The sequence below is a fragment of the Puccinia triticina genome, chromosome 5A (genome assembly GCF_026914185.1).
Source record: "Puccinia triticina chromosome 5A, complete sequence".
Classification (NCBI taxonomy): Eukaryota; Fungi; Basidiomycota; class Pucciniomycetes; order Pucciniales; family Pucciniaceae; genus Puccinia; species Puccinia triticina.
The window spans coordinates 149375-176701 of record NC_070562.1 but is presented as its reverse complement, the minus strand read 5'-3'; the positions used below and the strand labels follow the sequence as shown (position 1 = coordinate 176701).

Genomic DNA, 27327 nt, shown 5'->3' with positions numbered 1-27327 from the left:
AGGCGTCTTCTGGTGAATCATTCTTGATAACAGGTGGAGTGTGGGCTCGACTCCAAACTTTCTCTGGCGCTCTTCTAGGAGTTTCATTTTGAGTGAGGTCGGCTATCTCGTCTTCCTGATCAACTTCCATATCATCTTTGTCTGGTTCCTGAATCCTGACGTTACGACGACCCTTCTGGGCTTCCGATCAAGTAATTGCGTGAGTCTTCAAATAGTTCTCAGCCCCAATTTGTGGTGGTTGCCAGTCAATGGTCTGTGCGGAGCTTTGCATTACTGGAGTACTTCCTGCTGCGGTGTTTCCAGTTTGTCTGGATTCCACCAAATTCTTTATTGCATCTTGCATTTGGGGATCTGCCGAAGCTGTTGCAACTACTGATCGTATAGGTCGGGAGGATACCCAAGGTATCTGTTGCCCGTTTGGCAGGTAATAGTCCTTCCCCCTGCGAGCAACTAAACCCTGACTTTTGTCCTTGGCTAAATCTGGGCATTTGTAGGTCAGATGTCCATCCCGAAGGCAATAAAAGCAAGTCTTGCTCTTGTATAACGGTGTTGCTGGTCGAGTGTTTCCACGAGCGAATTCAGGTTTGTCAGAAGGTCCAGATCAATTATACAAGACTGGTAATACACTCTTTAGCTGTTGTTTAAGTGTAGCAAGCTCTTGCATAACTTCATCCATTTTGTTGTCTACCACCTTTGCAGTGGGAGCTTCCGCAACCATTTGATCTCGTTGTTGACTATCGCCTTTCTTTGCGTCCAGAGACTTCTGCATTATTTGGTTTGATTTGGAAAAGCTTGAGAAGTTAACATAGCCTTTGTCAATGCGGATTTTGGTTTCTTCCGCTGCTACAAGGTCTTCCCATTTGGGTGCCTTGTTGCTTCCGTCCTTGGCTTTTGGGAGTTGCCCTTTGTTGACTAGGGTTTGTTTAATGCTTCTTTGACTTTCGTTCAAAAAGGCACTCAAGAATAACAGGGCCGCGTCCTCCTCCTTGCTAATATGATCATTCATGACAAGATACTTGAGGATTGAGGTAAGTTTTCCAAGGTAAGATTTATAGTCTCGGTAGTTTGTAATCCCGCTCTTGGCTTGTTGTTTAGCCAATTTGATTAGGTCGTCCGTGGTGTACATAATGGTGTTATCTAAGTCCCCCCACGTTTTGACCATTTCTTTTTGTAATTTTTTCCAGTTGCAGTCGTTGTATCCGTCCATCTCCTCAAGTTCGCTCTTGAGTTCCTCCGTCCGCACAAATCGTCCAATCTGAAGCGCCTTATTGTAATCCGTTGCTTGGAAAGCGTTGGCCGTTCTTTTGAAACGTTTTAAGAACTTCATGAATTGGTTGCCATCATAGAAGAGACCAGGTTCCTTAATAATGACCGGTTTGACTTGTTGGACTGCTGGTGGTTGGTAGTACTGCGGATAAAAAGCTTGTGGATGCTGAATAGGTGGTTGTTGAACCGGTGGGGGTGGAATTGGCTGTTGTTGTTGTTGAAATTGAGGTTGATACATAGGTTCTCGAATATTTTCTGTGTTGTGGATTCCGTATGCAGATATAGGTTGACGTGGAGTATTGTTACGTTGCGGTAAGATATTGTTTTGAGGAGTTTTGTCTGAATCTGACAATTCATCTTCATATTGGTCTCTGAGTTGAAGGTTGACTCCCTTCCCTTTGTCTTTTCTGGGTGGTGCAGGTGGATTCATCGTATCTGTATTCCAATTCAAGGCTGAAGTTCCAGCCGCAGGTCTGTTCCTAAAAGGGGTCGAGGGAGGAGCAAATCCATTTTCCAAATCTGGTGCGCTGAACGGTAAACTCATGTTGTCTTGTTGATTCCTAGTTTTGTAATATCACGATCTGTTGATAACTGTTTTTACTGTGCTCTGAAAAAGAAACAATAATATCTGGTCTCTGGTCTCTTTACCAGGGCAAATTGGGGGATTTCTTTCTTTAAATATCAAAATTTACTTAACACTATGGGAAGTACTTTTCAACGGTTCACCAATTTATCCAGAAGGTAGGGTCTCTTTCCCGTCTTCTCAAAAATAAATCAAGCTGCACCTCGAGTAGTTCCAGAGTTCTCTTCAACAGACCCCTAACTTATCCAGATTCCTAAGGTCGTTCTGCCCGTCTCCTGGTTTAATAAGTTATACTGCTTCTTCAAGATCCTCGTCTCAAAGTGGTTGTAACGTTTCTTTTCAGAGGTACGTAATTTGTTTTGTAAGATGGTGTCTATTATTTGACTGGTTGTCCAACAGAATAACTGAATATGCCGTTGAGTTTGTAGATTTTGTTGATGAATTCAATCCTTTCGCCGCTAGAAGTCGTTTCCTTTGACGTTAGTTCGAGTCGTTGAAATCGGTAATACGGTGTCGATCGAAAAAAATTTATCCTATCATGTTGGGGACTCCCTTGTAAGACTCAAAAGTGGTTGTGAAACCCTTTTGCTGAATGGAGAAGGGTATGAAGGAGTTGCAAGCTCTGCCCTTCTATACTACCAGCTACAAGACCCACCAAGCTCCGCTTGGCAAGTTTTAATAAGGTGATAGGTGTGGTATGCTCAAGATGAGTTTGTTCGAGACACAGTATAAGGTTGTATTGCTATGTAAGGGTTGTTATGAGTGTAGTAGTAAGTTTTAAGTGTTATGAGTATAGGTGGTGAGTAAATCACTGATCATTAATAGACTGAGGAACAAAAATGGGGGGGGGAGAGCTCCTTATATAGACAAATGTGAGGGATTTTTGCTCCAGGGGGGCTGTGCAAATACAGGAGTGGCTGTGTACAATTTATGCAAGGGGTGCGTGCATGAGTGAGGCTGTGCTTAATTTATGCAAGGAGGTGCATAAATGAGGCGGGGAACAATGGGGTTGCAGGGCACAGCCGCAGGGGCAGTGCTACATGATGTAATGCGGATGGCAAACAAATACAAACTAATATATGCAGTGGAGCTAGAGTGTAGCAGGGAACATATGGGTGTGTATGTGTATAGTGAGGGAAAGGTGACTTGAGATGCGTGACAGGGGTTTGATGGGATGCTACAGGTTGTCCAAAGGGCTAACTTCCAGTGTAGTGGGGTTCTGGCTACGCTTCCAGTGGGGACTAGGGGGTAATTTGGCCGTAGATTCCATTTCTGGGGTCCATATGGTCGTACCGTGAGGCATTCTATGACTAATTACACAAATGAAAGAAAAACTTTTGATTTTTCCCATTTTGTATACCACACCAAACAATCAACTGACTACTCTATTGACTCGAATTCGTATCTGAAACCAATCAATACAGTTTACAGTAACTCGTTTGTCTAAACGCCGCCTTCTCCGTCCGCATCTTTGAAGATTGTCGCGATAATTGATAGGTTATTATTAGTAAGTAATAAACCCTTCACATTATCGCCTTGTTTCTTCTTTTTGTAAGCCTGGGAACACAACCAAACCTGTTATCAGGCCCCAGCAACCAATCTCAGAGGGATCAAACCACCCCCGATAGGTCGGACCCCTCCTTTTTTTCTTTATATTTATTTCTTTGAAATAAATAAACAAAACTATTCTATCAAAAACCCTAAAGTTATCTCTTATCACCCGGTGTAGCTGGAAGAACACTGTTCTTGGCATCACCGAGGCTGACAATCTCCCAGCCAATACAATCCAGATGTATTGATATACTACGATTGGTTCCCCAATCCAATATTCAACATATTGCTTGGGTGGCCCATTGGATTTTGTCCAAATGGCCCAGAAAAGGAAGAGAAAAAAATGAATACAATACCATCACATTGTATCTGTTTGCCAATACAATACAAGGTATCAAATTCTTGCATGTAAGGGTTCTGTGAACCCTCACTGGAAGGAATGGAGGGACGGAGGGCCAAAGGCCAGAAGTCTATAAAAAGAGTGTGAATTCCTGAGATTGGCCAATAAGAGGAAGGAGAAGGATGAAGACCAGCTTGGGGAAAAGAAAGCATGTTCTGTACTACAAGCTTATATAGAAGAGTGTGCTATCTAATTGCATATGCATGTGTGTTCTAGCTTCAGTAAGGGTGAAGCTCTTACATTGCATATCAAAACGGACTTACTTTGCGCACTGCAAAAAGCTCTTCGCGCACTGTGCAGTGCGCGAAGTTTGCAAACACTTTGCGCACTGCGCGTGAAGGGCGCAACTTTATCAAATTATTCTTTGACCAATCAATAGAAAAGCTTATTATCTTCCTCTGTGAATTTATTTGGAGTTTTTTGAAGCTTCCTTGTATGCTTAAAAATCCCACCAATAAAGAAAAACCAGTACAGCCATTTGGGGACCTGGAATTCATATTCCCACAGGCCAAAACATCCAAATAATTTAGGGAATCATATTAAATATGTATTCAAAAGTTTTAGAACTTTTTGGACACTTTGTACAAGCACAAGGCTTTCAAAAACCAGTAACTTTTTCTCAAAATATGCCAAAATGCACCAGTAAGTGATGAACTTTCCTAATTTTTGAAAGCCTTACTAGAGGCCAAAGCGGCTCCGCCGCTGCAAGCACCCATCCCTCTACCACCGGGTTGCCCAAGCTAATCTCCACTTCCAGGCAGCTACTCCTAAATCAAATCTCCATTTGCAACAGGTCAAACAGGTGATTTAACTACATTACAGGTAGCCAGGTCAGCTTGGCTCATAATGCTCAGGCAAACTTGAAACATCGATTTTGAGCTCTGCCTTCAAGTCTCCATTGACACACAATAGTGAGCATTAGGACCTCTACAGCCAGGCACACTTAGGCTAATAGATACAAAAAAATCAATTGATTAGTGTTGTTACTATGACCCCTGTTTATTGGCTTAGGTTTTTTGATGACAACAATTGTTGAAATGCTTGGGGTTCTGTAGACCAGTTGTTCTTTTCATCCCCAAATTCAATTAAATCTACCCAAAGTAAAAGATCAAGTAGAACAATTAACATTCCTATGGCTCACTTTAACTCATAAGATTTATGTTGATGTCCATGACTAAATCATGTCTAACTGAAAATACTGCTGAAACTGATGGCCTTTTGCTCATCCAATGATCCAATCATAGCACAATTTCAAGCATGGAAAGAAGTTCATCATCTCTTCACCTATGCCCCAAAGTTGTGCTATGCTGATCCAACTGGACTACAACACAAATGCCAGACCATCATGATGATGGCAAGGATGATGTCCAATAAAAAAAGGAAGAGAAACTATAGCCAACCAATCAACAACAAAGAATTTAGAAAGAGAGTATTGAGCCAGGATTCAAGAAACCATGGATCAGTTGAAGGCAAGGTGAGCAGAGTGGACCAAGTAGACAAATTTCTGATGTAGCAAGAAAACACATGAGGAATTATGATTGATCAATTGTTAGCAGTACAGTGTAGACTGGATGAAATTCCTCCAAGGAATCTGTCTATACATAAATATGGACATATATATATTTAGCTGGTGTGTATAAACATCTTCACTTGATTGATTTAATGATACAATTCCCAATCAGAAGAAAAAGAAGCAAAAAAATAACAAGCAGGATGAGAAAAAAAGAGAACAAAACAGAGTGGGAGAGAGCCAAAGTAGTACAGGAATATTATAAAGCCATAAAATGATAATCAAGGAAAGATACACAACAAATACATGGAAGATTAAAACAAACCAAAAGGAAGGAGGCCATGCAGAAAATGGAGTTGATGATGAGCAGGCAAATGGAATGAGGGGGGATGGGGTGGTGAGTGGTGATATTGTGAATAGTATAGAGCAGGTGGTGTAAGACAGGACATCAACCGCTGACAAAAACTTTTTTAGGTTGAGGAAGGGAGCAGATTAGGTTTTCATTGTTTGTTTGGTTGGGTACCCAAGGAGGAGGAGGCAACGTACATGTCAATGAGGCATGCAAAGAGGCTGGCGCTTGGCACGGGCGGTGGCGAGGAAGCACTTGATTTGAAGCTCTTGCTCGAGCAGGACGTTGAGCTTGACAAGGGAGGCTTGAGCGTTGCGAGCGGGCTGATGAGCGTCAACGGAGGAGTCGGCGCTGAGTGTCTTGATGTGCAAGGTTTCGCGAGCAGGAGGAGAAGGGGGCGGGCCCGGCCTCAAGGAGGAGGGGGGTGAGGGGAGAAGTGTGTGCCGAGCAGACCTGAGGAGCAGATCAGGCTCATGTGGTCGCGCAGGAACAGACCAGTACGGGTGTTGATGGTGGCCACCAGACGGGCCTCAGGCGCCGCCGCCGTCAGCGCCACAAGCTTCTTCGTCTGGGCGTCGAAGAGGGCTAGGTTGTGAGTAGCTTGTTGAAGCAAACTCATGTTGAGTGAAGACGTCTTTGGGCTGTGGTGTTTGAGCAACATCGTTTCAATCGGTTTCGGCGCAATGTCAATTTGTTTTGAGGATGATGACAATGATTTTCCCGTTCTTGCGTCTTTAATTTCTTCCGGAGACGATTTCGACTCTTCATCTTCCGGTAAAGGCTTCTCTATCCCTACCGCCGCACCAGGAGCGCTGTCAGCGGGCTCAACAAGTTTCGGACTGGATTGAGCGGTCATCATCTTGACTTTCCAACGCCGTCTAGCCTCATCGCGTAGGAAGTTATTACCGATCATCACTTCCACCTCTCCCGCCCCCTGTCCATGTTGGATGACGACCTTGACCAATTCTCGAGGCAATCCCTCATAGTCAAGCCTTGGCAGACGGGGGCAATGTTGATCGAAGAAAGACTCCAGGGGTTCTAAAGAATCAATCGCGTTGTGAGACAAATCAAGCTCAGCCAAGTGTTTGAATGGGCCATTATTTTCGTTATCTAGCTGGTCGTAATCTCCTTCTAAATCAAACCAAAAGATCCTATCCAAGAGCCCGCATCCATAAAGGTTCAGTTTGGTAAGTTTCTGGAGGTTTCTGAGGTGACTCAAGACATTGATACAATCTCCTAGTAGGTTCCTGGACAAGTCCAGCTCCATAACGTTCCTTGGTACCGGATGGTGAGCAGATGAAGCAGAAGACCGGGCGCCGAGGAGGTTGGGTTGAGCGGCGAGCTGGGCTGCCTGGCCCACACAAACAGGGAAAGTTTGTCAGTGTCGCGGAGACCTCAAGGAAGAAACCAAGGATGAGAGAGAGCGACTGACCTGGCGCAGGCAAAGGCCTCCTTGAACTCTGGTATTGCACAGTCGATCTCCTTGAGACTTCTGAGACTGGTGTACAAAAGTAGGGGTCGGAGGCGGACAGGTGATGGCCTGACAACGGGGCACAACGGCGAGACAGCGGCGACTGCGGATGCCCTTGCAGGGCTACATCAAGGAGGGTTGGTGGACCGGTAGGCGATGAGGTCTAGGAAGGAGGCGGGATGGTTTCGAGATTGGATACAGCATGATGATCCTGAGAATGCTCTGTTTCTCTGGCCCCATGATCCCGTTTGACTGCTCTTCTGGTCGCAGAGAGTTTCTTCTTGCGGGCTTGAGCGTGGTCATAGCAACTCGTTGGGATGATTGTGGTTGTTGCCTTTGCTTGGAAGACAGTGGCTTGCGTTGGTGGGGATTGTTTGGGCTCTCCAGCAACCATTGTGAAGGGTAAGGTGAGGCTTGGGTGAAGTGACAACTGAGGATGGTCGAGTAGGCCGGTCCGTTTGTTATAAATAGAGGGGGGGGGGGGGGGGACTGAGATGAGTTCCCCAGGGGTTCCGGTTTTGTCCTGGCCCCTCCCTGCAGGCCCCCTACTTTGCTTGATTAGGCCCCTGCTTGAGACAACAAAATGCCGACTCTTTTTTGCTTGTTGCACTGTCACAAGCTGGAGAGTCTATCCGTGGCACATAGTGTTTGGGGATAATCTTTTCAACAGTGGCCATCATGTGGCTGCGCGCCAAAACTTAGATCTTTCTTGCTGTGTTTTTGTGAATTTAACTAGAGGCCAAGGCGGCTCCGCCGCTCAGGGTACGGATCCATTCTCCTGTTCTACCAAACAGCTACCCAAGCCACCTCATCAGCATTCCAATAGATGGGTCACCACTCACTGATATTCCTCCCCCCCCACTTGCCTGCCCCAGAAAAATCTCAACAGCAAGTCTTCCTGCAGCAGGGCAAGCAGGGACTGGGTGTGTCACAATCCAGGAGACTTTAATGCAATCATGTAAATCATGGTTCTAGATATTTTCAAACTTGGCCCTAAAGCAATAGAGGAAAAAAGAAAACACTTCACTTCTCAAATTTGGCATGTTTGACCTCCCTTGCTATTCAAGCCTTCTTAATCTTGATCATCTCACATAATAGGAGTCACATCAAAACACTCTTCACATGGTATTTAGTTTTTAGAAAGTAGCAAAATAACAAATTAGCCCACTAACCCGGTCTTTGACTCCTTGCTCTCCTCCAACTCTGTCAATATCATGCCATCTATTGCACTCTTCAATCAACCCCGTTGTCACTCTTGGTTTTAAAAAGCTCATACCGTGTGGCTGAATATTGGTACAACCAATATTGATGTCTCATCCAAAGTATGCTTGTTCATCTCAATTGCTTAATTCTTGCTTGATCTCAAGACATCCTCCCCATTTGGTCAGTTTCCATGCACAAAAAAATAATAATTAACCTTGTATTCTTTTCAACTTACAAAAAAAACTGATCTTGTGATTTTGACTCAAGTGTTTACTATAATTCTATTTGTTTTGCTGTTTTGATTTTTTTAATAGGGAACTTGGTTTGGATTTTTTCTGGAAGACCATGATTGGACGACCATGAAATACAATTTTCCTTTTGCTATCAGTTGTCATTTGTGTGCAGATCACCCTTGAACAATCAGGCCAGACAATACCGCTTGTGCTTCTTTAGGCGTTGACTCAGCTGGCATTCACGGCCTTCGGGGCTATGGGATTTTCCAGTCTGATTGGCTCGTCTCTGGAACAAACAAAGGAGTCCTTCTATAGTCAGGAAGGCAAGCGCCCATGACGTCGAGTCAAACGTCTTGAGCGTTGGCGGACCAATGGGATACTTGAAAAACATCAAGAACCGACTTGAGTCAAAGGTTGAGCTATTAAACAGCGTCTGCTCCCGACCGAACCCTGAAAGGCCAACTCCTCAAGGTAACCTTCAGCTGGTCGAGTCAAACTTTATCCTTGTTCATCTCGACAGCTTAGTCACCCATGGGCCTGTCAGGCTCCTGGAAAGCTTCCCCGATGAGGCCGCGGCTGCTTTGCTGGGTGGTTCTACAAGCTGCTGACCAGACTTGGCGAGCGACCATTGCAACATCTCCGGACAAGTTTCCGCAGTGGATCAAGCTGACGGGGGTAAAGCTGGATGAAAAAGCCAGCGGGGGCAAGGATGAGGCAAAACAAGACGCGGGGATGGTTGAATGACTGATTGATTTTAAGACCAAGCTGGACGTACTTGGAGCTGAGGAGCGGGACGACGCAATCATTGTGGTCTACACACACGCAAAGATACCCGACCATGGCGTTGGCGTCAAGCCATTTCCCGCCCATTGGCTACAATCCATTGGCATCCGTCTCCTGGTCGTCTACATTGTCCTCTTGTTGGTCGATAGGATGTTTGGGCAGATGGCCAATGACTGTTTGCAAAGAAAAGATCAGTGAGTCATAGATATGCGAAAGAAAGTGGGGACAAACAGATCCGCATGTCGTCCCCGAGCCGGGTGGCGGACCTCAGTGCGGCCGCAAACATGCGCTTGAGCACGTCGAGGGTGCCAGAGTTAAGCTCGTGGGTGATGGGCGTGCGAAAGATGAGCCGTGGGGCGGGGCCAAGTCCACATTCAACAGCCCATCAGCCCCGCACCCCGTCAAATTTAGGTTGTACTCCAGCGGGAAGATTTTTGTTTTTGTCTTGATGATCACCCGCTGGGCTTCGGCCACAAACCATCTAGACAAAAAACCAGCTTCTTCAGCCAGAAGGAAACAAGGTGAAAGGGGGAGGGTAGCGTAACTGGAAAACCTCGCCGCCCGGGGAAGGCTTGTCCAGGCCCCGCTTGTAGCTTGTCTGCACCGTGTGCTGCGAGACAAGCCTCCGCTTGACAATGCTGAAGCAGCGGATGACGCCGTTCACCTGGAAACTACTAAACGTCTCGCCAAAGAGCGAGATGGCCGCAGACGGGTTTGTCTGTTGACCTACACAATACACTACAGAAGACAAATAAAAGAAGGGGGGGAGAGAGACTCACCAAGCTGGACGATCCGCGTCACTTCACGCCATTTCCAGACTACTAATGCTCTGCTACCCGTAGGGTTGGATCCACTTGAACAGCCGGTTGTCGGAGACATCTGTGTTTGCCGCGGCGGGCGTGAGCGTTGGTGTGGCGTTCGCAAGGGTAGTGGGTGATGCGCTGGCAAGGGTACAAGTGGTGTGGCGCTGGGCGAGGCGTTGGCAAGGATAAGGTGTGCGCGGCGCCGAGGCAGCTACCAAGTCAGAGTCTCACAGGCGAAGGGGTGCAGCTTGAATATTTAAGGAGGGGTGGGTTGGTGTCCATTGTCCTCCCAGGGGTTCCGGTTTTGTCCTACCCCCTCCCTGGGAGCCCACTAATCACTTGATTAGGGCCTTCCTGGACTACTCTAACAACCGGCCCACTTTTGCTCGTTGCTGCGGCACAGCTGGAGGGTTATCCATAGGGCCTTTGGGTCTTTGGGGATTTTCAACTTGTGTGCACTATTCTTTTTGTGTGGTTTTGTAAATAAAACACCCCAAAACTTAGATCCAGAGGTCTAGGATTTTGTGGATTTAAGAAAGTGGGATAAACTTGGATTCTTTCACAAAGTGGCAAAAAAACTCTGAAAAGTTCAAATACATATTTATAATGATTCACTAAATTATTTGGAGTTTTTGGCTGGTGGAAATATGGATTCCAGGTCCCCAAATGACTGTACTTGTTCTTTTTATTGGTGGAATTTTTAAGCATACAGAGAAGCTTCAAAAAACTCCAAATAAATTCACAGAGGACAATAATAAGCTTGTCTATTGATTGGTCAAAAAGTAATTTGATAAAGTTGCGCCCTTCATGTGCAGTGTGCAAAGAGCTTTTTGCAGTGCGCGAAGCAATTCCGTATCAAAAAAACAATACCATCCACGGTATTGCCAATACCTGTCTTGGATTGGATTGATTGCAGCGTTGGGAGAATGGAATTGGAGATGATGAGGTTTGGAGTAGGGATAGACAAGGTTTTGGAGTTGGATTTGGGATTTTCAGGGTTTCAGAGGCAATCAGTTTGGTGTAAGGGCTGGGCTCTGGCGGAGGGGAAGGAGGGATCTGGGTCTGAGGTTCCTAGCTAGTTGGCAAATTGCTAGATGGGGAGAGTGTAAGGATCTCCCCCCAGCTCCTCCTTGTGTTGAGGAGCTGTGACATGTATGTGTAACTACAAGACATGTCTAGGGATGGGCTATGGTGCGCGGGTGCAGCTCATAACATTTGGCTTCTGCTGTTCTTACAGTTCAGTCTCTTTGTATCCATTTTATAGAGCCTGCAATATTTTAAGGTTTTTATGGTCAAGTCTTAAGAGAGGAAGATGGGATTTGGGGAGTAGGGTTCTGGATCCAAGATGGTAGATTGCAGGATGAGGAAGCATTCTGGGATCTCCAGACTCTCAAGCCTTGAAAGTGCTGTCTGTGACATGTACATGTAAGCTATGTACATAGGAGCCTGTGCTGTGGAGCCCGCACCATGGATCATAAAAAAGGTCTAGTCTGTAGAGAGAAAGAGAGAGAGAGAGAGTCTAGGATCTGGGTTTCTGGGGTTCTGGTTCAAGATGGTAGATTGAAGGATGAGGAAGCAGTCTTGATCTTTAGACTCTCAAACCTTGAGAGTGCTGTCTGCAACATGTACATGGGAGGCTGTGAGCCTGTGCTATGGGTCATAAAAAAGGCCTTGAAATTGGCTCGAAATTTTTGTTTTTATCATATTAGGGAGACTCACTGTGAATCACACTAGAATGGAAATCAAACTTTAGAGCCAATTTTCAGGCCTTTATGAAAAACTAGAGGCCAAGGCACTGAACCTCACTAGCTCACATTTTGGACACATTCTTTGCCAGCACCAACCAGCACACTCCCCAAAATTAATGAACTCAGTGAACTTTTAGAAGGTAGCTATGGTAGTATCTACACTTGATACAACAAGTACCAACAATGCACACTAATCTGATCATAGTGATGAGTGTTAGTGATAGATTTCACCAGGGGGGAATGTGTGGCACTCTCTAGAGAGTGCCATACCATATTTTCTTTCTGTAACCCTTCCTGATATCAACTGTTCAAACATGTTTGATTTTGGCTTCAAATAATTTGATGTTATGTTCAACTGAGGCTGAACTTTGATCAAACCAATGGTGGCCATACTGTTAGTTCAGTGGAGGGTACATCCACTCCATGGTTGGTGCACATTGGGATTCTACACCAACATTGTGTAGAGACTGTAAAATGAAGATGTGTCTGGTGAGATTCAAACTCATGACCTCAGCTATGCTGAGACACATACTAGAGTGCTGCCTTTACCAACTAGGCTACAGACGCTTGTGGCTGCCAGCTGGGTGGTTGGTTGGTAGTGCTCATGGGTCAATCCAACAGCCCTCCATACTGTGGTGATACATCATGGTAGCAGACTAACAGACAACTCAACACATTGTACTGGCCATCAAGTAGAGACACCCTACACTCAAGACACCCTCCACTTGATGACTTTTGGATTTCCATTGAGTGGAGGGTGTCACCACCTGATGACCATATACATTACCAGCCATTGAGTGGAGAGAAATTTTTGTGGCCCACCTGAGCAGCATCCGGTTAATACTTCATCCTCACCACCCATTTTTCTCGAGCCACTTTGCTCTTCTCTTCTCAACACTCTTGCTGGACTTGCGGGATTCAATTCAAAATTCAACAACCCTCCACTTTATTACAGAGCACTTGGCTGGGAAAATCCCAGTTCAATGTCCATTACTCCATTTTGGTCCATGATCCAGGCCTTTCCCAGCTTGACTTACCAGTAAGTACTGTCCATCGCACTGGGAAATTCCCGACTCAATGGAAAGTATATACTGACCATCCAGCTGGTCTTTTCTAAGCTGGGTGGCCAGTATATGCAGGCTAAAAAGCTCCAAAAGTCCTTCTAAATTACCAGAATGGGCTGGTAGTTGAGCTAGGGTCTGCCTGCTTTGATGATAATTATTTACTGGTCATCAAATTTGATTTCGGGGTGGCTGTGGATTGATGACTTTAATGGAATTATGGCTGTAAAGCACGGCCTCTCCCAGATCAATGACCAGGTTTACTAGCAATTTAGTTCGTGAGCCCCAGACCAATTACCAGCACATACTGGTCATTGATCTGGGCTTTTCCGAACTCAAAATCAGTACATACTGGCCATTGAGCCTAGAAAAGCCAGGCTCAATGACCAGTATTTGGTACTGTTGAATGAGCGGAGCTTTCCAAATGAGCAGAGCTTTTGGAGCTTGATGACATCAAGCAGTGTCCATTGAGTCCAGGTTACATAATCCACTGGTCAATGTCCACCCTGATGTTCGCGCAAACATCAGGGTGGACATTTCACAAAGAAACAACACATTTCACAGGAAAACACAGGGATACCAAGCACATCCACCTTTCCACCCCGCCACCGTAGTTGACTTCTGCCTGGCTTGAAGCTTCCTGACATTTTTTATTTTATTTTTTCACCACAAATGTGTACCACTTCCATTACTTCAATGACAATGATTTTCATTGGTCTGGATAATGCATGTCCACAGTGCATCATCATTATCTGACAGCCAGTACTACTGAAGTACAATTTGATAAGAGCAATCAACAAAAAAAAATTCACAATACACATGAACACAATGGTACCTGTGATGAAGGAATGCTAACTAAAAAAAATTGACAAACATTCAGGTAAAAGATGTGAATATGCACAATTGAAAGGAAAAATTTGTGACTTATATTGCTGGGATCTTCATGGGAATTTCAGAATTGGATGTTCAACTTGGAGTTCTCAGGCCAGCCTTTGAATTATTTCTCCCTCTGCTGCCAGGATCACTGAAATATTATGATACACCTGGTGATATCCACCAATCTACTTCCCTTTTGCAGGAGAAGCTCAAGTCTTTTTGCCCTTGGCCACTGCATTTTTCAATCAGGTTGAGGTAAAGTTATGAAAATTTTGCAATGTGTATTCCTGTATTCCATTTGCGTGGTACCAAATGAAAAGCTGATGGCACTTCAAACTTTACCCTCATGAAATGGTCCATCCCCTGGCTAAAGTGTTAGGGTAAAATGCCTCCAGTATTTTTCACATTTCATATTCCAGGTGAGAAATTGCAGGTCACCGATTTTCCCAGCTTTGGCACTGTTTGAAAGAATAGAAATTCAAATTTCCTCCCAAGTTCATACAGAAATAGGCACAGCAGAAATATGCAAGTATTTGTATAACAGTTGGCTGAACCTTTAAAGTTGCTATATTCTACATAATGGTTTTGTCAAATGATTTTATGTGCTTTATGAATAACTAGAGGCCAAGGCGGCTTCGCCGCGGCAAGCCTCAAGGGCAAATCACTGTGCTGCAGGACAGAAATCACACACTTTATAGAAGTACAGCTGACAGCACTATTTTGCTACAGCACCAGGTCCATTAGACAAATTGCCAGTGGCTGGGTGCTGCAGTATGCACTAATTCTAAAAGTAGCAAACCCCCAATGTTTCTGAAAAGCCAAAGTGTGGTGCAAAAACTTTGCACTAAATTTAGGAGGGGATAATTAGGACTCCCTCTTTTGATTTATCAAAAAAAAAAAAAAAAAAAACCCTCTTCTTCTTTTGGGGGAGAACGCTGTGCGCGAAGCCAGCTTGCGCGCCCAGCGGGCCTTGATGTCAAGAGACGGTTGATTCTGTGCGCAAAGAGTTTTTTTCTGCTGCCAACAATGGGAAGTTATGTTATCCAGTTCACCTAGGTGTGATTGAGTTATCCATTCCTCTGGGGTATGAAATCCAACATAAATTGAATCTGTGGGTGTCAAAAGATAGGCTGAATGTTGATTAACAGTATGGTTCCACTTTTTGTCCAAGATAATCCTATTTTTGATGTTGAAATATCACTTTTGTGACCAAAAATCAGTTATCTGGGTAACTCAGACCAGATAACTGATATTTGGTCACAAAAGCGTTATTTTAACATCAAAAATAGGATTTCCTTGGAATAAATTGGGGTCCATATTTTTAAACAACATTAAACCTTTCTCTTGACACCCACAGATTCAATTTATGTTGGATTTCACACCACATAGGAATGGATAACTGAATGACATCTAGGCAAACTGGATAATGTAACTTCCAATCGTTGCTGCTGCACAAAGTAGACCCAATTATTTTTATTACTTTTTATACATTTTTTTGCATCACAAGAATTCCTCCAAAAACTATGAAACATTTTGAGGGGGGTAAGGAAAACCCCCTCTTTTGATTGAGAAAAAAAAGGTGGGAATTATGCACTCCTTCTTTTCTGTGTGCAAATTAATTTTTAGCTTGCGCGCACAGCAACTGTCAACGTCAGGAGATGTTTAATTGTGTACGTGAAGAGTTTTCCTCTGCTGCGCAAAGTAAGTCAAAATGAAAATTCATTTTAGGAGACAACAATGGGCCTATAATATACTCTACAATAACCGGGCTGTTCTGTTAGTGTATAGGGCTGGGTGTACCAACCTATGCTAATAACTGTACTAGTATTGGCCCTTGTTGCAAGTGGCCTGTATAGTATTTGGTGTTTTTTTCTTTTCTTAAACTGGCAGTAGCACACCCCAGGAAAGTCATGTGAAACTGGGGGTCTAATTTGGTGGATTTCCTACTACAGATATCCGCCAGAACCTTAGCTACATATCAGTGCTGAAAATTCCAACAATTTTGGATCATCAAGTTGAATACTCTGTACCCAAATAGTTAGCTTCAAGGCATTAAACCACCAACAGAAATAATTTTGAGGCAGCTGGGGACTTTGGTCATATCTACTACTGATTGTGAGAATTCCAGTCTAGGCAAGCGGCGTCAAACTCATAAATTGAGTAAGACGTTGGGAGCTACCCCAGCTGCGGAATTTGGTAAGCAAATACAAACCACTTCTGCAGTCCAAAGTCTGTGCAGTGGTGTTGTGAAACTAAATTCATCTTGTTGATGTAAGCAGATCCGACATCCGCCAGCAAGATCAGGCACGTGGAAAATCCCGGACAAAAACCGCTGGTCAAAAGAACCTCAGCCAGCGCCAAAGGTAAGCGGCTGAGTTCCCAAGACAAAGTTAGACAGATAGAAGCTAACGCACTACCTTGTTTCTTCCTAGACGAAATAGTCAAAGGCAATCAGACCGTCTGCACCAATATAACCACTCAAAGAGTTGGAAAACCTATTGGTAAGTGTGCCGCGTTATAAGGCTAAGCGCAAACCAAAGGCAGCAGCTGATGCAACTATGTCTTGAAGCAGACAACATTGCTCAACTGCTTCCCAATTTCGACGACGCTTAGTGAGGGATATCACAGGTCAAAAGACTACACCGATTAAGACCAAATGCTTAGAGAGAAACAAAAGAGAGGAATCAAGCTGGGAGAAAGAGCTAACACCACAATATCACTCTCTGTCTTGCAGGTCCGAAACAGGACTGTTTCCTTTTCTTATACTTTATCTTAACTAGTAGAGAGCATCCCTATTCCTTCTCTTAGGTATATTTCCTCATTCTTCAGCTTTATTTTCTTCCATAAAACTATTGTACATACTTCTAGTTACACAGTCTGATTAAAATAAAATCTCTTAGTTCTCACCAGGGGAGATATGTTCCCACTCCCCAGGGAGTGCCTTACTGTAACTTTTTTCCATAACTGTGCTGGAGGCCTTTGGTAAAGAAATATTGAATAGGGATGAACAAGACTGGAAGTCAGCTTGAAATCAGTTGGAAATCATCCTGAAATAAACCATAACATGCCAAGGAATAATCCACTCATCTGGAATTCATCCAGAACTCATCCAAAATATAGGCCTTTCTTGGCTCCATGACCAGTGTGTCCTTTTCATGGGGATGTGAAAGGCGCAGTATGTCATATTGTCCCCCTCATGTACTTGCGTACATCAGGGGGACAATTGGTGTCTCAACACAAAGTTTTTACTTTTCATGTGGCTGTGAAAGGCCCATCCTGTGATATTTACACCTCAATGTACGCGCGTACATTAGGGTGACTATTAGCAAAGTGCAAAAAAGTTCACTTGCATGTGCACATGTGGATTTTGAAAAGCAAAAAAACAACAACAATCATTTTTGTGAAGAGGCCAGGATATGTGGCCAAACTGGGGTAGCACTGCAATCCAACCTTGACTTACCTCAGACTTTCACCCCAATACAATAGTTTTTCACCATTTTTTTAGCCAAATTCAAATTAATTACAGAATTTCCAAGAAAATGGGTTTCACTAATTTTACTGCAACATTACCACATTCCAAAATTCTAAATCCAATAATACCAAGTTGACTTTTACTTTAATTTTGTACATGAGGGCATATAATGTGAATTACAAGAAACTCATTTTTTTACAGGAATTACATTCAAGAATGGCAATTTTGCTTTCCTATCCTTTGACATCATTAAACAGGAGCAATTGATGAGTTGGACTTGGGTGAAATATCATTTCATCATATTTTTTCCTCTAGTTGTACCTAGAAAACAAAAGAATTCTACACAACATTGTGTTGACTCCCACATCAATTCTGACTGACTTTTGACTCACTTCTGCATCCACTTCAATTCATTTAGGGATGAGTTACTGATGCACATCAGGCTCACATCCAACCAAAACTCACATCAAATTCAGCTCTGGAACTCCCTGGGGAGTGGGAACATATCTCCCCTGGTGTCTTTGGAGTTTTTCACTAATTGCTTCTGCCACAGTTGATTGTGCCTCCCCCACAGTTATTATTCCCTCTGCCACAGTTATTAGCCCGCCACATTTATTAGTCCCTCTGCCACAGTTATTAGTCCCTCTGCCACAGTTATTAGTCCCTCAACCACAGTTATTATTACCTCTGCCACAGCTATTAGTCCCTCAACCACAGTTATTAGTCCCTCTTCCACAGTTTTCAGTCCCTCCACCACAGTTAATAGTCCATCCACCACATTTAGTAGTCCATCCACCGCAGTTATTAGTCCATGTACCACAGTTAATAGGCGGAGGGACTAATAGCTGCTGGAGGGACTAATAACTGTGGCGGGGAACTGATAAGTGTGGCAGGGGGACTAATAACTGTTTCAGAGGGACTAATAACTGTGGCGGAGGCACTATTAACTGGCACTAGAGGGACTAATAACTGTGGCGGAGGGACAATAACTGTGGCGAAGGCAATTAGTAGTAGATATGACCAAAAGCCCCAGCTGCCCCAGAATTATATCTGTTGGTGGGTTAATGCATTTCAGCTAGCTATTTGGGTACAGAGTATTTGAATTATTCAAAATTTGGTGCACTTTGCAGCACTGTAGCTTTCCTGGGGTATGCTACTGCCAAGAAGCTCACAAGGTGTTGTTCAGAGGTCTTTCTGCACACTGCAAAATTTTTGGGGGCTTTGAGGCACCATAGCTAATGCTTTGGCAGATTTCCTTAGTAGGAAATCCCCCACAGTAGCACACCCATTTCCTGGGGTGTGCTAATGTCGTGCAGTTCACCATGTGCTCTTAAGAGAACTTTCTGACTGCTGTAAAATTTTGGGGGGCTTTGGGCGCCCCAGTGAGGAGGTATATTTTTTTCTTTATTATTTGGCACTTTTTGTTAACTTAAAATCCCAACTCCCATTCTGGATAGCAGAATTAATTTTCCAACTCCTAAAAAAATCCTGGATCTATTTGGGGTCCTGGCAAACCAAGGTGGACGTCAAACTGCGCTCTTTGGGACGTCTGCAACATTTGGGAGTTGATTTATTAATTTTTGGGAGTCAATTTTTCAACTCCCTACCTGTATAGTAAAGGCCCATTGTTGTAGGAGAACAACTGCTCAAAAAGGGGCTAGGCCAACGTCCAGAGCTGGTTGATAATTGGAGCTGTTTTCCCAATATTTTGGAGTTGTTTTTCCAAGCCTCACCTTAAAATGTGTCCAAAAGTTTTGTAAATTTCAATTGTGAACCTTAGAGGGAAGCCCTCCAAGCACCTTAATAATGGTACATTTTTTCAGTGCAGCCATTCATGAGTATGACCAATGCCCACTAGGCTCACCTTACTTCTGTGAGAAGTTCCATTCAAGTTTGTCTTGCTGCCGCAAGAAGTTCCACACTGGGTGAAAGTAGCCGGGCCGGGCTATGTGGTGGACAGCGGAGGCTGAAGCTGGACCTGGAAAATTTCTGTTTGCTGTCCAGCCAGGAAAGTGGATGTTTTCTGGGGATCAGGAGGTCTCAGGGTTTTCAGTTTTGGCGAAGGAGGGTTGGTATGAATATGTATTTACACATGGCTCTTTTTATGTATGCATTCAACCACATACATGTATCCATATTACATATTTACAGATTATGTAAGCATAAGTGCAAGGACTTGCAGTCAAACATTTTGGGAGAAAGCAGTCCTCAACCAACTTCCTGCCGGCTTCCACCTCAAGCGCATACATATATCCAACCCCGATTCTTCAATCCTAACGACGGCCGGCGAACAGAAAATTCTCGCCCGACGCTGCGATGGGACTCGATTCATCCAGATCGCTGAGGATCAAGATCCTACTTCTCATCGATACTGCCTTCTTCTTCCTCGAACTCATCGGTGAGTCCGCCTTCTTCCAAATTTGGGCTTATCTTCTATCAGACAGGCTGACTGCGATGTTTCTTTCAGTCGGCTACTCCGTCGGGAGCTTGGCGCTTGTTGCCGACAGCTTTCATGTCAGCCTTCCTTTTCTTCTCAATAGGTACTCGAATAATTTTGCTGATGAACCAACCAACTCTTTTGCCACTCTCGCAGATGCTCAACGATGGTTCGTAGGCCTTGAATTCACGCCTTAAGACTCTCAACTGACTAATTATTCAATCCAGTCTGTTCGCTATTGGTTGCACTCTATGCCATCAAACTGGCCGGGAACTCGAAGAGGAGTCACGAATATTCTTACGGTTGGCAACGTGCAGAGGTACTCGGTAAGTGCCCCCAATTCGGTTCAGATGGATCCTAACCTCGATAACTGATCTATTCCCATCCCAACCTCAGGTGCCCTGATCAATGGTGTATTCCTGCTGGCACTGTGTTTCTCGATCTTCCTCGAAGCTATCCAAAGGGTCTTTGATCCGATCAGTGAGCAGCTCTCTGTATTCCTCTCTCTCTTTCTTTTTCTTAACTGGAACGACATTGCCATTGTAGATATCTCAAAACCACCACTGGTCGTGCTGGTCGGCTCCTTGGGTCTGGCCTCTAACATTGTTGGCTTACTCTTATTTCATGGTAAAGTCCAACCCATCAAAATCAACTTGAATGGTTCAACTTTACTGACCATCATTCACTCATGCCACAGAACATGGCCATGCCCATGGAGGCGGACATTCACATCATGGACATTCACACTCTCATTCTCATTCTCATCCAGACCATCTCCCACTCCCGGCGCACCAACACATCGATACTCTTGATTCACAACCCCCCCAGCCCGAATCTGCTGATGAACATACCCCACTTCTACTCTCCGCCTCAGCCCCCTCGTCTTCCCCACTGGCCCGACAAGTTTCCTCTAGTTCGATCTCATCCTACGACTCCTCGTCAACCGGTACCATCTCACCCAAACCCGACAAGCGCCAATCCTTGATTTGTGTCCATCCTGCTCAAACCAGAAACAACATCCTTAGAGCCGCTGAATTACAGCGTGACCAGCTCAGTCACCATCATTCGAGCTCGCGCACCCAGCCTCCTCCCAAGACTGACAATCCCAGCATGCCTCCTGCTCAGACCACCACCGATCCCGAGGCTTCTCATCAACATGGCCACTCCTCTCATTCGCACATGAACATGCGCGCCATATTCTTGCATGCTTTGGGGGATGCCCTCGGTAATGTGGGTGTGATCGTGACAGGGCTGCTGATTTGGCTGGTACCCAGGATTGACCAAAACGGAAACGTTGGAAAGAACGGGTGGATCGTTTACGCTGATCCTGCAATCAGCTTGGTGATCACCGGAATCATCTTTACATCTGCACTCCCGTTGGGTAAACAATCTTCCATTCTCTTTTGTTGGCAGCGCTCTAACATAGCGGTATCAGTAATATTGACTTGCCCTTCATTGCGCAGTGAGATCTGCAAGTTTGATTTTGTTGCAAGGGACCCCTTCCCATGTGAACCTTGGTAGGGTTCAAAAATCACTCGAGGCCATCAAAGGGGTTTTGCAGGTTCACGGTAAGTTCATTCCTCCCTCTTCTTACGTGTTAGTCACCGCACCTGAGAACTGACGAGCCGCAATCAATTGCAGAACTTCACATTTGGAGCTTATCTGAACTCAAGTTAGTCGCCTCGGTACACGTACTCATCAAAAACCAAGACGATTTTGTCACGATTAGTCGCCACATCCGAAAATGTCTTCATCATTATGGCATTCACTCCAGGTAAAGCACATTTGAGGTCGAGGATCTCCACCTTAACTGAATGTCTCATTTTTCCCGCAGTACCATCCAACCCGAGATCCTTCTCGAGGAGCAAGTCAACAGTCTAAGAGCAGTGTCGACCAGCTCCACGGTTCCTTCCCCCGCTCGATCGCGTCCAAACTCTGCCCCACTAACCAATGTTTCAAATGTAAAGTATTTTTTTCTAAGATGAGCCAGTCCAAGTGGCCTGATTTCTTACTTTTATTTATGCAACGTATGGCTAATTATTGACGACATTGATTGACCAAATGTCTTGACAGTTCATCGACGTGGATGGATGTTTGCAACAATGCGACGAGACATGTGACCAGGAAGCTTGCTGCCCCCCTGGGAGCATGCAGTCCCGAATTACTGCAGGTGATTCTGGCGCGCCGTGAGGAGCAGAGTGGATCTCATCATCTCTTCGTCCTGTATCAATTTTATCAGCCTCGTTTTTGTGCTTTTAAATATATGCTCATACAAACTACCTAGGTTAAGAAACGACTTATGGCTTGTAACTTTCTGTCCATATCTGATGTTTCCTTTTGTTTCGATTTTTCTATAATTTGCTATGTCTGATTTTTTCTTTTTTTTTCACCACGCTGCCATATATACTCCGCAGAAGAATATCCTTTTCAAGCTATATAGATCTTTTCGTTGTTGCTGTCGTTCTTATAGAACTCAATCATTTGCGTCTGAGTTGCGCCTTTATTAATGCATCGCATGTCCTGCTCTCCAAGCCGCTTATCTATAAATATCAAGGATGGGGGACTCACACTCCCAGTAGAAAGAGGATCGTCAACCCTCCATGTAAACCCTGATGCATTTGCCAACAAGTCGACCCGGTAAAGCAGATTGACAATATGCAAGAGATTTATTTGATGTATGAACTTATCCCACTCGTAGAAATTCAGAATCATTGGCTAGCCAAATGATTGACCTCTATAAGGACCTCGCATGGCACCTCCTGAAATCTCGAATCATTCAAAAAGTTTCGACCAACAATATGATCAGGACGTTGAATCTAGTAATAATAGTGATTTCAATAGCTTTATGCCTCGAGAATCTCATGTCCTTGTAAAATCTATCTACATTGTAACTTGAGCAAATTGGTTGAGGAATGTCCTGATGCTTGTCCTTGCGCAGCTCTTGTTGTGATACCAGCAATAGCAAAAAAAAAACTTAATCCAGCTGAAAAAATCTACATTATTGTTAAAAAGTGCCCCTGGAACGGTTCGTCATCCTCAGGCCATTCTACTTCCCATTCGGCTTGTCCTTTCGAAAGTTGGATCCAAGAGTGCAGAGCCCGCGCAGCGGTGTCCGGGCGGCAGTAATCGGGAGGGCTGATGTTTCTTTCTTCTTTTTCCTTTTATAGCTAGTGCTTATGGACCGATTCGTGATCGGAACCGTGTCCACCCTTCTCCAAATCGGTCTTCTCATCAGAAATCCCAATATTATCCATGTAAACGGATTTATCGTCGGACATCAACACAAGCCCTTTCCAAATCGCCAGGATCGTCAAGAATAAAACAATCAGGTAGACAGAGAAGACCATGATTGTTAGCCCCGTTTGAAATATGAAGAAAACGTTCGAGTCGAAGGTTTCTCCAAGGAACTTGAGCGATAGAATGAGGCCGATATTCGGAAATGTAGTCGCCCAGCATCCAAGAATTTCATTCAGATGTTTGTCTGAAATATTAAAAACAGAGTCTCAGTCTTCACCACAATCTACGCATATCTCAGTAAAAACTGACGAAGTCTTGTCCAATAGGGGATTGCCGCCATGATGAAAAGAACCGCGGAACAGCCTGTCAGCATTGTTCCCACAAATACACATCCCGCTATAGAATCAAATAAGTTAATTTTGGTCTTCGCTGGAAAAAAAAATCACCTGCGAAAGACAGAGGAGCTCACCCTTTTCAAAGAAAAGAAAATAAGGTAACAGATGAAGCGGCCTCGAAGGATCAGTGCTCAAATTGATGTCAGCCCAAGAATTATTTCAACTTACAAAAACGATTTCGCCAGCGTTTGGTGATATCAAAGAATGGATCGGGAAACTACAGAAACATAGAATTGTCAGCCTCATCACTTGAACATGTGAAGTTTGGAGCTGGTCTCTTACAGCTTCGAGGCAATTTTGCCCATATTGAAAAGTACGAGGGCTGGTTTACGAGCCAATCATCATGTGAGCTACGTCGCTTACAATCATCGGATATGTGTTAAATGTCAACACTCACCGGAAAATCCCTGCAAGAATCGATGATAGTATGAGATAAGATAAACAGAGCCGTCCAAATTAGTATAACTCCAATGCGATGAACAGAATGAAGGACGCACGGGTGGTCCGGCAGCGATAAAAGCTCCGTTTGCCTATAAAAGATAAGGATTGTGTAATCATGAGGTTCTATCTCCGATTGCTGGGAGAGGAAAAAAATGCAATTACCTGATGGCCGTCCAGAAACCCAGTCGTCATGATCCGGAGGAGGAAGATTGCCTAATACTCTCATAGACTTGAGCAATTTGCCTTTCTTCACTTTTACGATATTCCTCTGGTGGCGACTGACCAAGTAAAAGATGCACATGAAAGCGCCAGCCCCAAACATGAACAGACCAGTCACAAAAATTGACACAGCCCTCGGATCCGTCAATGGCACGATACGAAGTACGTTAAAAGTGACAACCCCCGTCAAAAGCAATGGGAACACAGGGAATGCCCAGGCTGATTGTAAGAAGAAAAAGAGCCCCAAGAATTCAGATTAATGTTACACGCATTGAACAGCTCAGGTGTATAATCCAAGGTCAACATACCAGGAGTCATAGCAGCGGTCGCTATAATCAGAAGATCATTCAGTTTTAAGACAGAAATATCACATATCAAATCAAAGGATTTATCAAAATGGCAGATACTAAACTTACGATTTCTCGGCGAAGAAAACCATATGGTCAGAACAGTAAACGCAACACTAAATTCAGATGAAGTTGCAAGGGAATAGTAAGCATAGATCATAATGATAAATGATATCAGATCAAATACACACATGATCGCCACTGTCACATAGATCCAAAAGAAAACAATGAGCTCATCGGCCGTTATTCCTACTCGGTCACTAAAATATGTGTCAAGGGGGGGGGGGGGGGGTCAGAGTAGCATTAGTCACTGTTCGGGCTCTTCCATTCGAGGTTTGGAAGGTTAGAAGATTGCGTACCCTGGTAATAAAATATGTCAAATCCAACGCAAAACGACCAAAAAATAAATTTTCCCGAAACAATGTCCAATGGACCTATAGAACAAAACAATGCGTACCCTATTACCCAAATTATTAGCTGGAGGTGACAAGATGAATAGGGGAGAAAATCTGTGTGAGGCTTACATAGTTGACAGTTCCAACGATAATGGTTGCACTACATAAAAGATCTCATGTTAGAATTACGCTTCAGAAAATAGATAATTGTGAATTGAACCAACAAAACTAGTACGCAGGTTGGTATAAAGGAGTTCTTGTTTGGATCGAGCGCTACCCTTTTGAACTGCCTGGGATATAGGACCGCTACCATAAAGAAAAGGATCAACCCCGAAATTTCGAGACAATCATGCGGGGTGAACATACCTTGAACGACTAGCAATCCGGTGGTTAGGGAAAACACGATGATATTCAGGATAAAAAGTCCGATTTCAATTGGAGTGAGGAAAGACAGATGGGGCTTGAGATTAGCCAGTAGAATGTATCCGGTCGCGGTACCTGAAACAAACCATTATCAGCAGCTGGTGAGTTCGATGAGAAATCGGCATGAACTTACCCAGACCGACCGGCTATCGCAAAGTGGGAGAAAATTGTTCAGCTCTTCTCCAAGCAAACATATAGATGCATACATAGACAGAAGGCGTATATTTTGACTCACATATGCTTGCCAGGTTATACCATGGATTCGTTTAGAAAAGTTGGAGACAGTGGGAACAGGTAGAACAGAAATACGGCGATTAATACGCGACATGCGCTGATGGGCCCGCGAGCCTAAGCTTTGGGGATTGTCGGCCGTCATATCTGATGGTTGCAAACACAAAACAAGGATGACCACCTGAAATTCAAATCGTTCCCATTCCCAGATAGAACTTACCAGGATAAGTGGTGGATTAGATGCCAGCAGGGTTTCGCAAAATCACTTGCGTGCTTTTGAATGCTTTATATCAATGTATCTAGAGAGGCAAGGGCAGTTGGAATAATGAATGACTTGAATTGAAATGATGACGACGGCGGTGCCTCGAAACCGAGTCGGCTACAAGGAAGCAATCAACTCCGAGGTAGTTCACAGCGCAAATTATAATTGTTGAGGGTGGCGATGCTTCTGTGATAAGCTATCCGGTGGTAAGGAAGTTGCGCAAACGATCGGGGTTACAGGTAGGCGAGTAGTGAATGTGAAGTTGTTCAAAGGAATGCGAATATAATCTGTGTGTTGATTTCAGACTGTCGACACAGACAACGTGATGTAAAAACGAAAGATCAATAAGAAGGTTGACAGCCTCAGTAGGAAGTAACTGTGTATAGGGGTCAGTGGCAGTAAATATTGAAGTGTTGGTGGGTGATGGTCAACTTTCGTCGGCAACACCGCTATATAAGCCTGTGTTGAACACAGCCAGCAGGCTGCGTCCGACACCTTTCCTTGCGACTTGTTCGCCAATCGACGAAACTCATGTGTGTGGCATTCTCTCGGGTTCTTGGCAACCCGATGAGGACTGGATTGCCAAGTAGTTGTGGAGCGTTGTAGAGCGCTGTAGAGCGTCCGTCGGTCAAGGAGTCCGGAATTTAACAATGATACACGATTCAAAGACTCTACTCCAGAGCTGGTTCATCGCCCTCGAGCAAACATTGGTTACCATCTCGGCCCTCATGGGTAAAAAAGGGTCACCAGGTCGCGGCAATTTGACAAGAAATTCTCCATTAAGTCCGTTTCACTCACGACCAGTAACTTTTTTCGCCTGATAGGTGCCTATCTACCCATCCATGCATTGGCAGATGTATGCTTTGCTTTGCCAGATTGCGCTGTTCCTTGGCGATTCAGGAATGTGCAGGGCACTCAGTTCGGTCGTACTATAACCAAAAGCACATCTCAACTGCTGATTAATTTGCGGAGCTCTTTCTGTGTGACTGGAAGTGAGACAAGGGCTGGGTGTCGAGTTGCAACTGGTTAGGACGCCTCAATCGATCGCAGAGCTTTTCGTAGGAATCTCTATGAACCTCATGAGAAGAATATAACAAATTTTCCTTGGGGCCCGCTCCTATACTTACATTAAAGAGCTTATCGCAACGACGGGCGGCAGCTGACGGGCAGGCATACCGAAGCTAGTGAGGCAACAGGAGTAGAATGAACAAACGACATTGTATTTCTCACGTGTAGCCATGTCGACGAATTATCCATCTCCATGCAAAGGCATGTGTTAGGAATAGGAAGTACGATTCCATGAGTGTTGTATTGCGCCAATTCCAGCGGGGGGCTGGCTGGCGCGGCCTATCGCGGGTGGCTGGAGATGCTGCTGGGGACAACCAAGTCCTGTTCCGGCGTTGGGCCAAGCCAAGAACTGGGTCGTTTCTCAGTATTGCAAGCAACAAGAAAAGGTGGTACAAGCACCACTCGCGGGCGATGCAATCGGACGCGAACAAACCCGACGGTTGCCTATTACGGGCTGTATTGGTTGCGTCGATCCATACTAAAGAGCCCCTTCGCCCGATCACCGAGCTGGAAATTGTTGGATACTTCATATGCGGACTCCCGCCCGAGAGGAAAGCTCCAAG

General features: G+C 44.6%; 6 protein-coding genes across 6 annotated transcripts; 2 read left to right on the top strand and 4 right to left on the bottom strand.

Annotated features, from left to right (window-relative positions):
• Positions 1–5758: 5758 nt before the first annotated feature.
• On the bottom strand, positions 5759–6926 carry PtA15_5A25 (uncharacterized protein; the record flags this gene model as incomplete). Its single annotated transcript, XM_053169001.1, has 2 exons — positions 5759–5775; positions 6275–6926. 2 exons carry the CDS (start codon positions 6924–6926, stop codon positions 5759–5761), a joined length of 669 nt encoding a protein of 222 aa, XP_053020010.1.
• Positions 6927–8937: 2011 nt separating this feature from the next.
• Positions 8938–9310, top strand: PtA15_5A24 (uncharacterized protein; the record flags this gene model as incomplete). Its single annotated transcript, XM_053168990.1, is given in 2 exon segments — positions 8938–9154; positions 9168–9310. 2 exon segments carry the CDS (start codon positions 8938–8940, stop codon positions 9308–9310), a joined length of 360 nt encoding a protein of 119 aa, XP_053020009.1.
• A 129-nt stretch (positions 9311–9439) lies between these two features.
• Positions 9440–10228, bottom strand: PtA15_5A23 (uncharacterized protein; the record flags this gene model as incomplete). The annotated part of the gene is made up of 4 exons (XM_053168979.1): positions 9440–9522; positions 9581–9668; positions 9903–10075; positions 10129–10228. 4 exons carry the CDS (start codon positions 10226–10228, stop codon positions 9440–9442), a joined length of 444 nt encoding a protein of 147 aa, XP_053020008.1.
• Positions 10229–19625: 9397 nt separating this feature from the next.
• PtA15_5A22 (uncharacterized protein) lies at positions 19626–21936 on the top strand (the record flags this gene model as incomplete). The annotated part of the gene is made up of 11 exons (XM_053168968.1): positions 19626–19707; positions 19777–19823; positions 19903–19915; positions 19974–20072; positions 20143–20226; positions 20293–20373; positions 20444–21127; positions 21210–21314; positions 21388–21520; positions 21581–21707; positions 21820–21936. The coding sequence occupies 11 exons, from the start codon at positions 19626–19628 to the stop codon at positions 21934–21936; spliced, it is 1572 nt and encodes a 523-aa protein (XP_053020007.1).
• A 977-nt stretch (positions 21937–22913) lies between these two features.
• On the bottom strand, positions 22914–23323 carry PtA15_5A21 (uncharacterized protein; the record flags this gene model as incomplete). Its single annotated transcript, XM_053168957.1, has 2 exons — positions 22914–23227; positions 23293–23323. 2 exons carry the CDS (start codon positions 23321–23323, stop codon positions 22914–22916), a joined length of 345 nt encoding a protein of 114 aa, XP_053020006.1.
• Positions 23324–23396: 73 nt separating this feature from the next.
• Positions 23397–25579, bottom strand: PtA15_5A20 (uncharacterized protein; the record flags this gene model as incomplete). The annotated part of the gene is made up of 15 exons (XM_053168946.1): positions 23397–23453; positions 23547–23595; positions 23661–23700; positions 23776–23908; positions 23982–24032; positions 24103–24257; positions 24347–24367; positions 24455–24501; positions 24577–24645; positions 24783–24819; positions 24910–24940; positions 25005–25086; positions 25147–25155; positions 25279–25349; positions 25439–25579. The coding sequence occupies 15 exons, from the start codon at positions 25577–25579 to the stop codon at positions 23397–23399; spliced, it is 993 nt and encodes a 330-aa protein (XP_053020005.1).
• Between the last annotated feature and the right edge of the window lie 1748 nt (positions 25580–27327).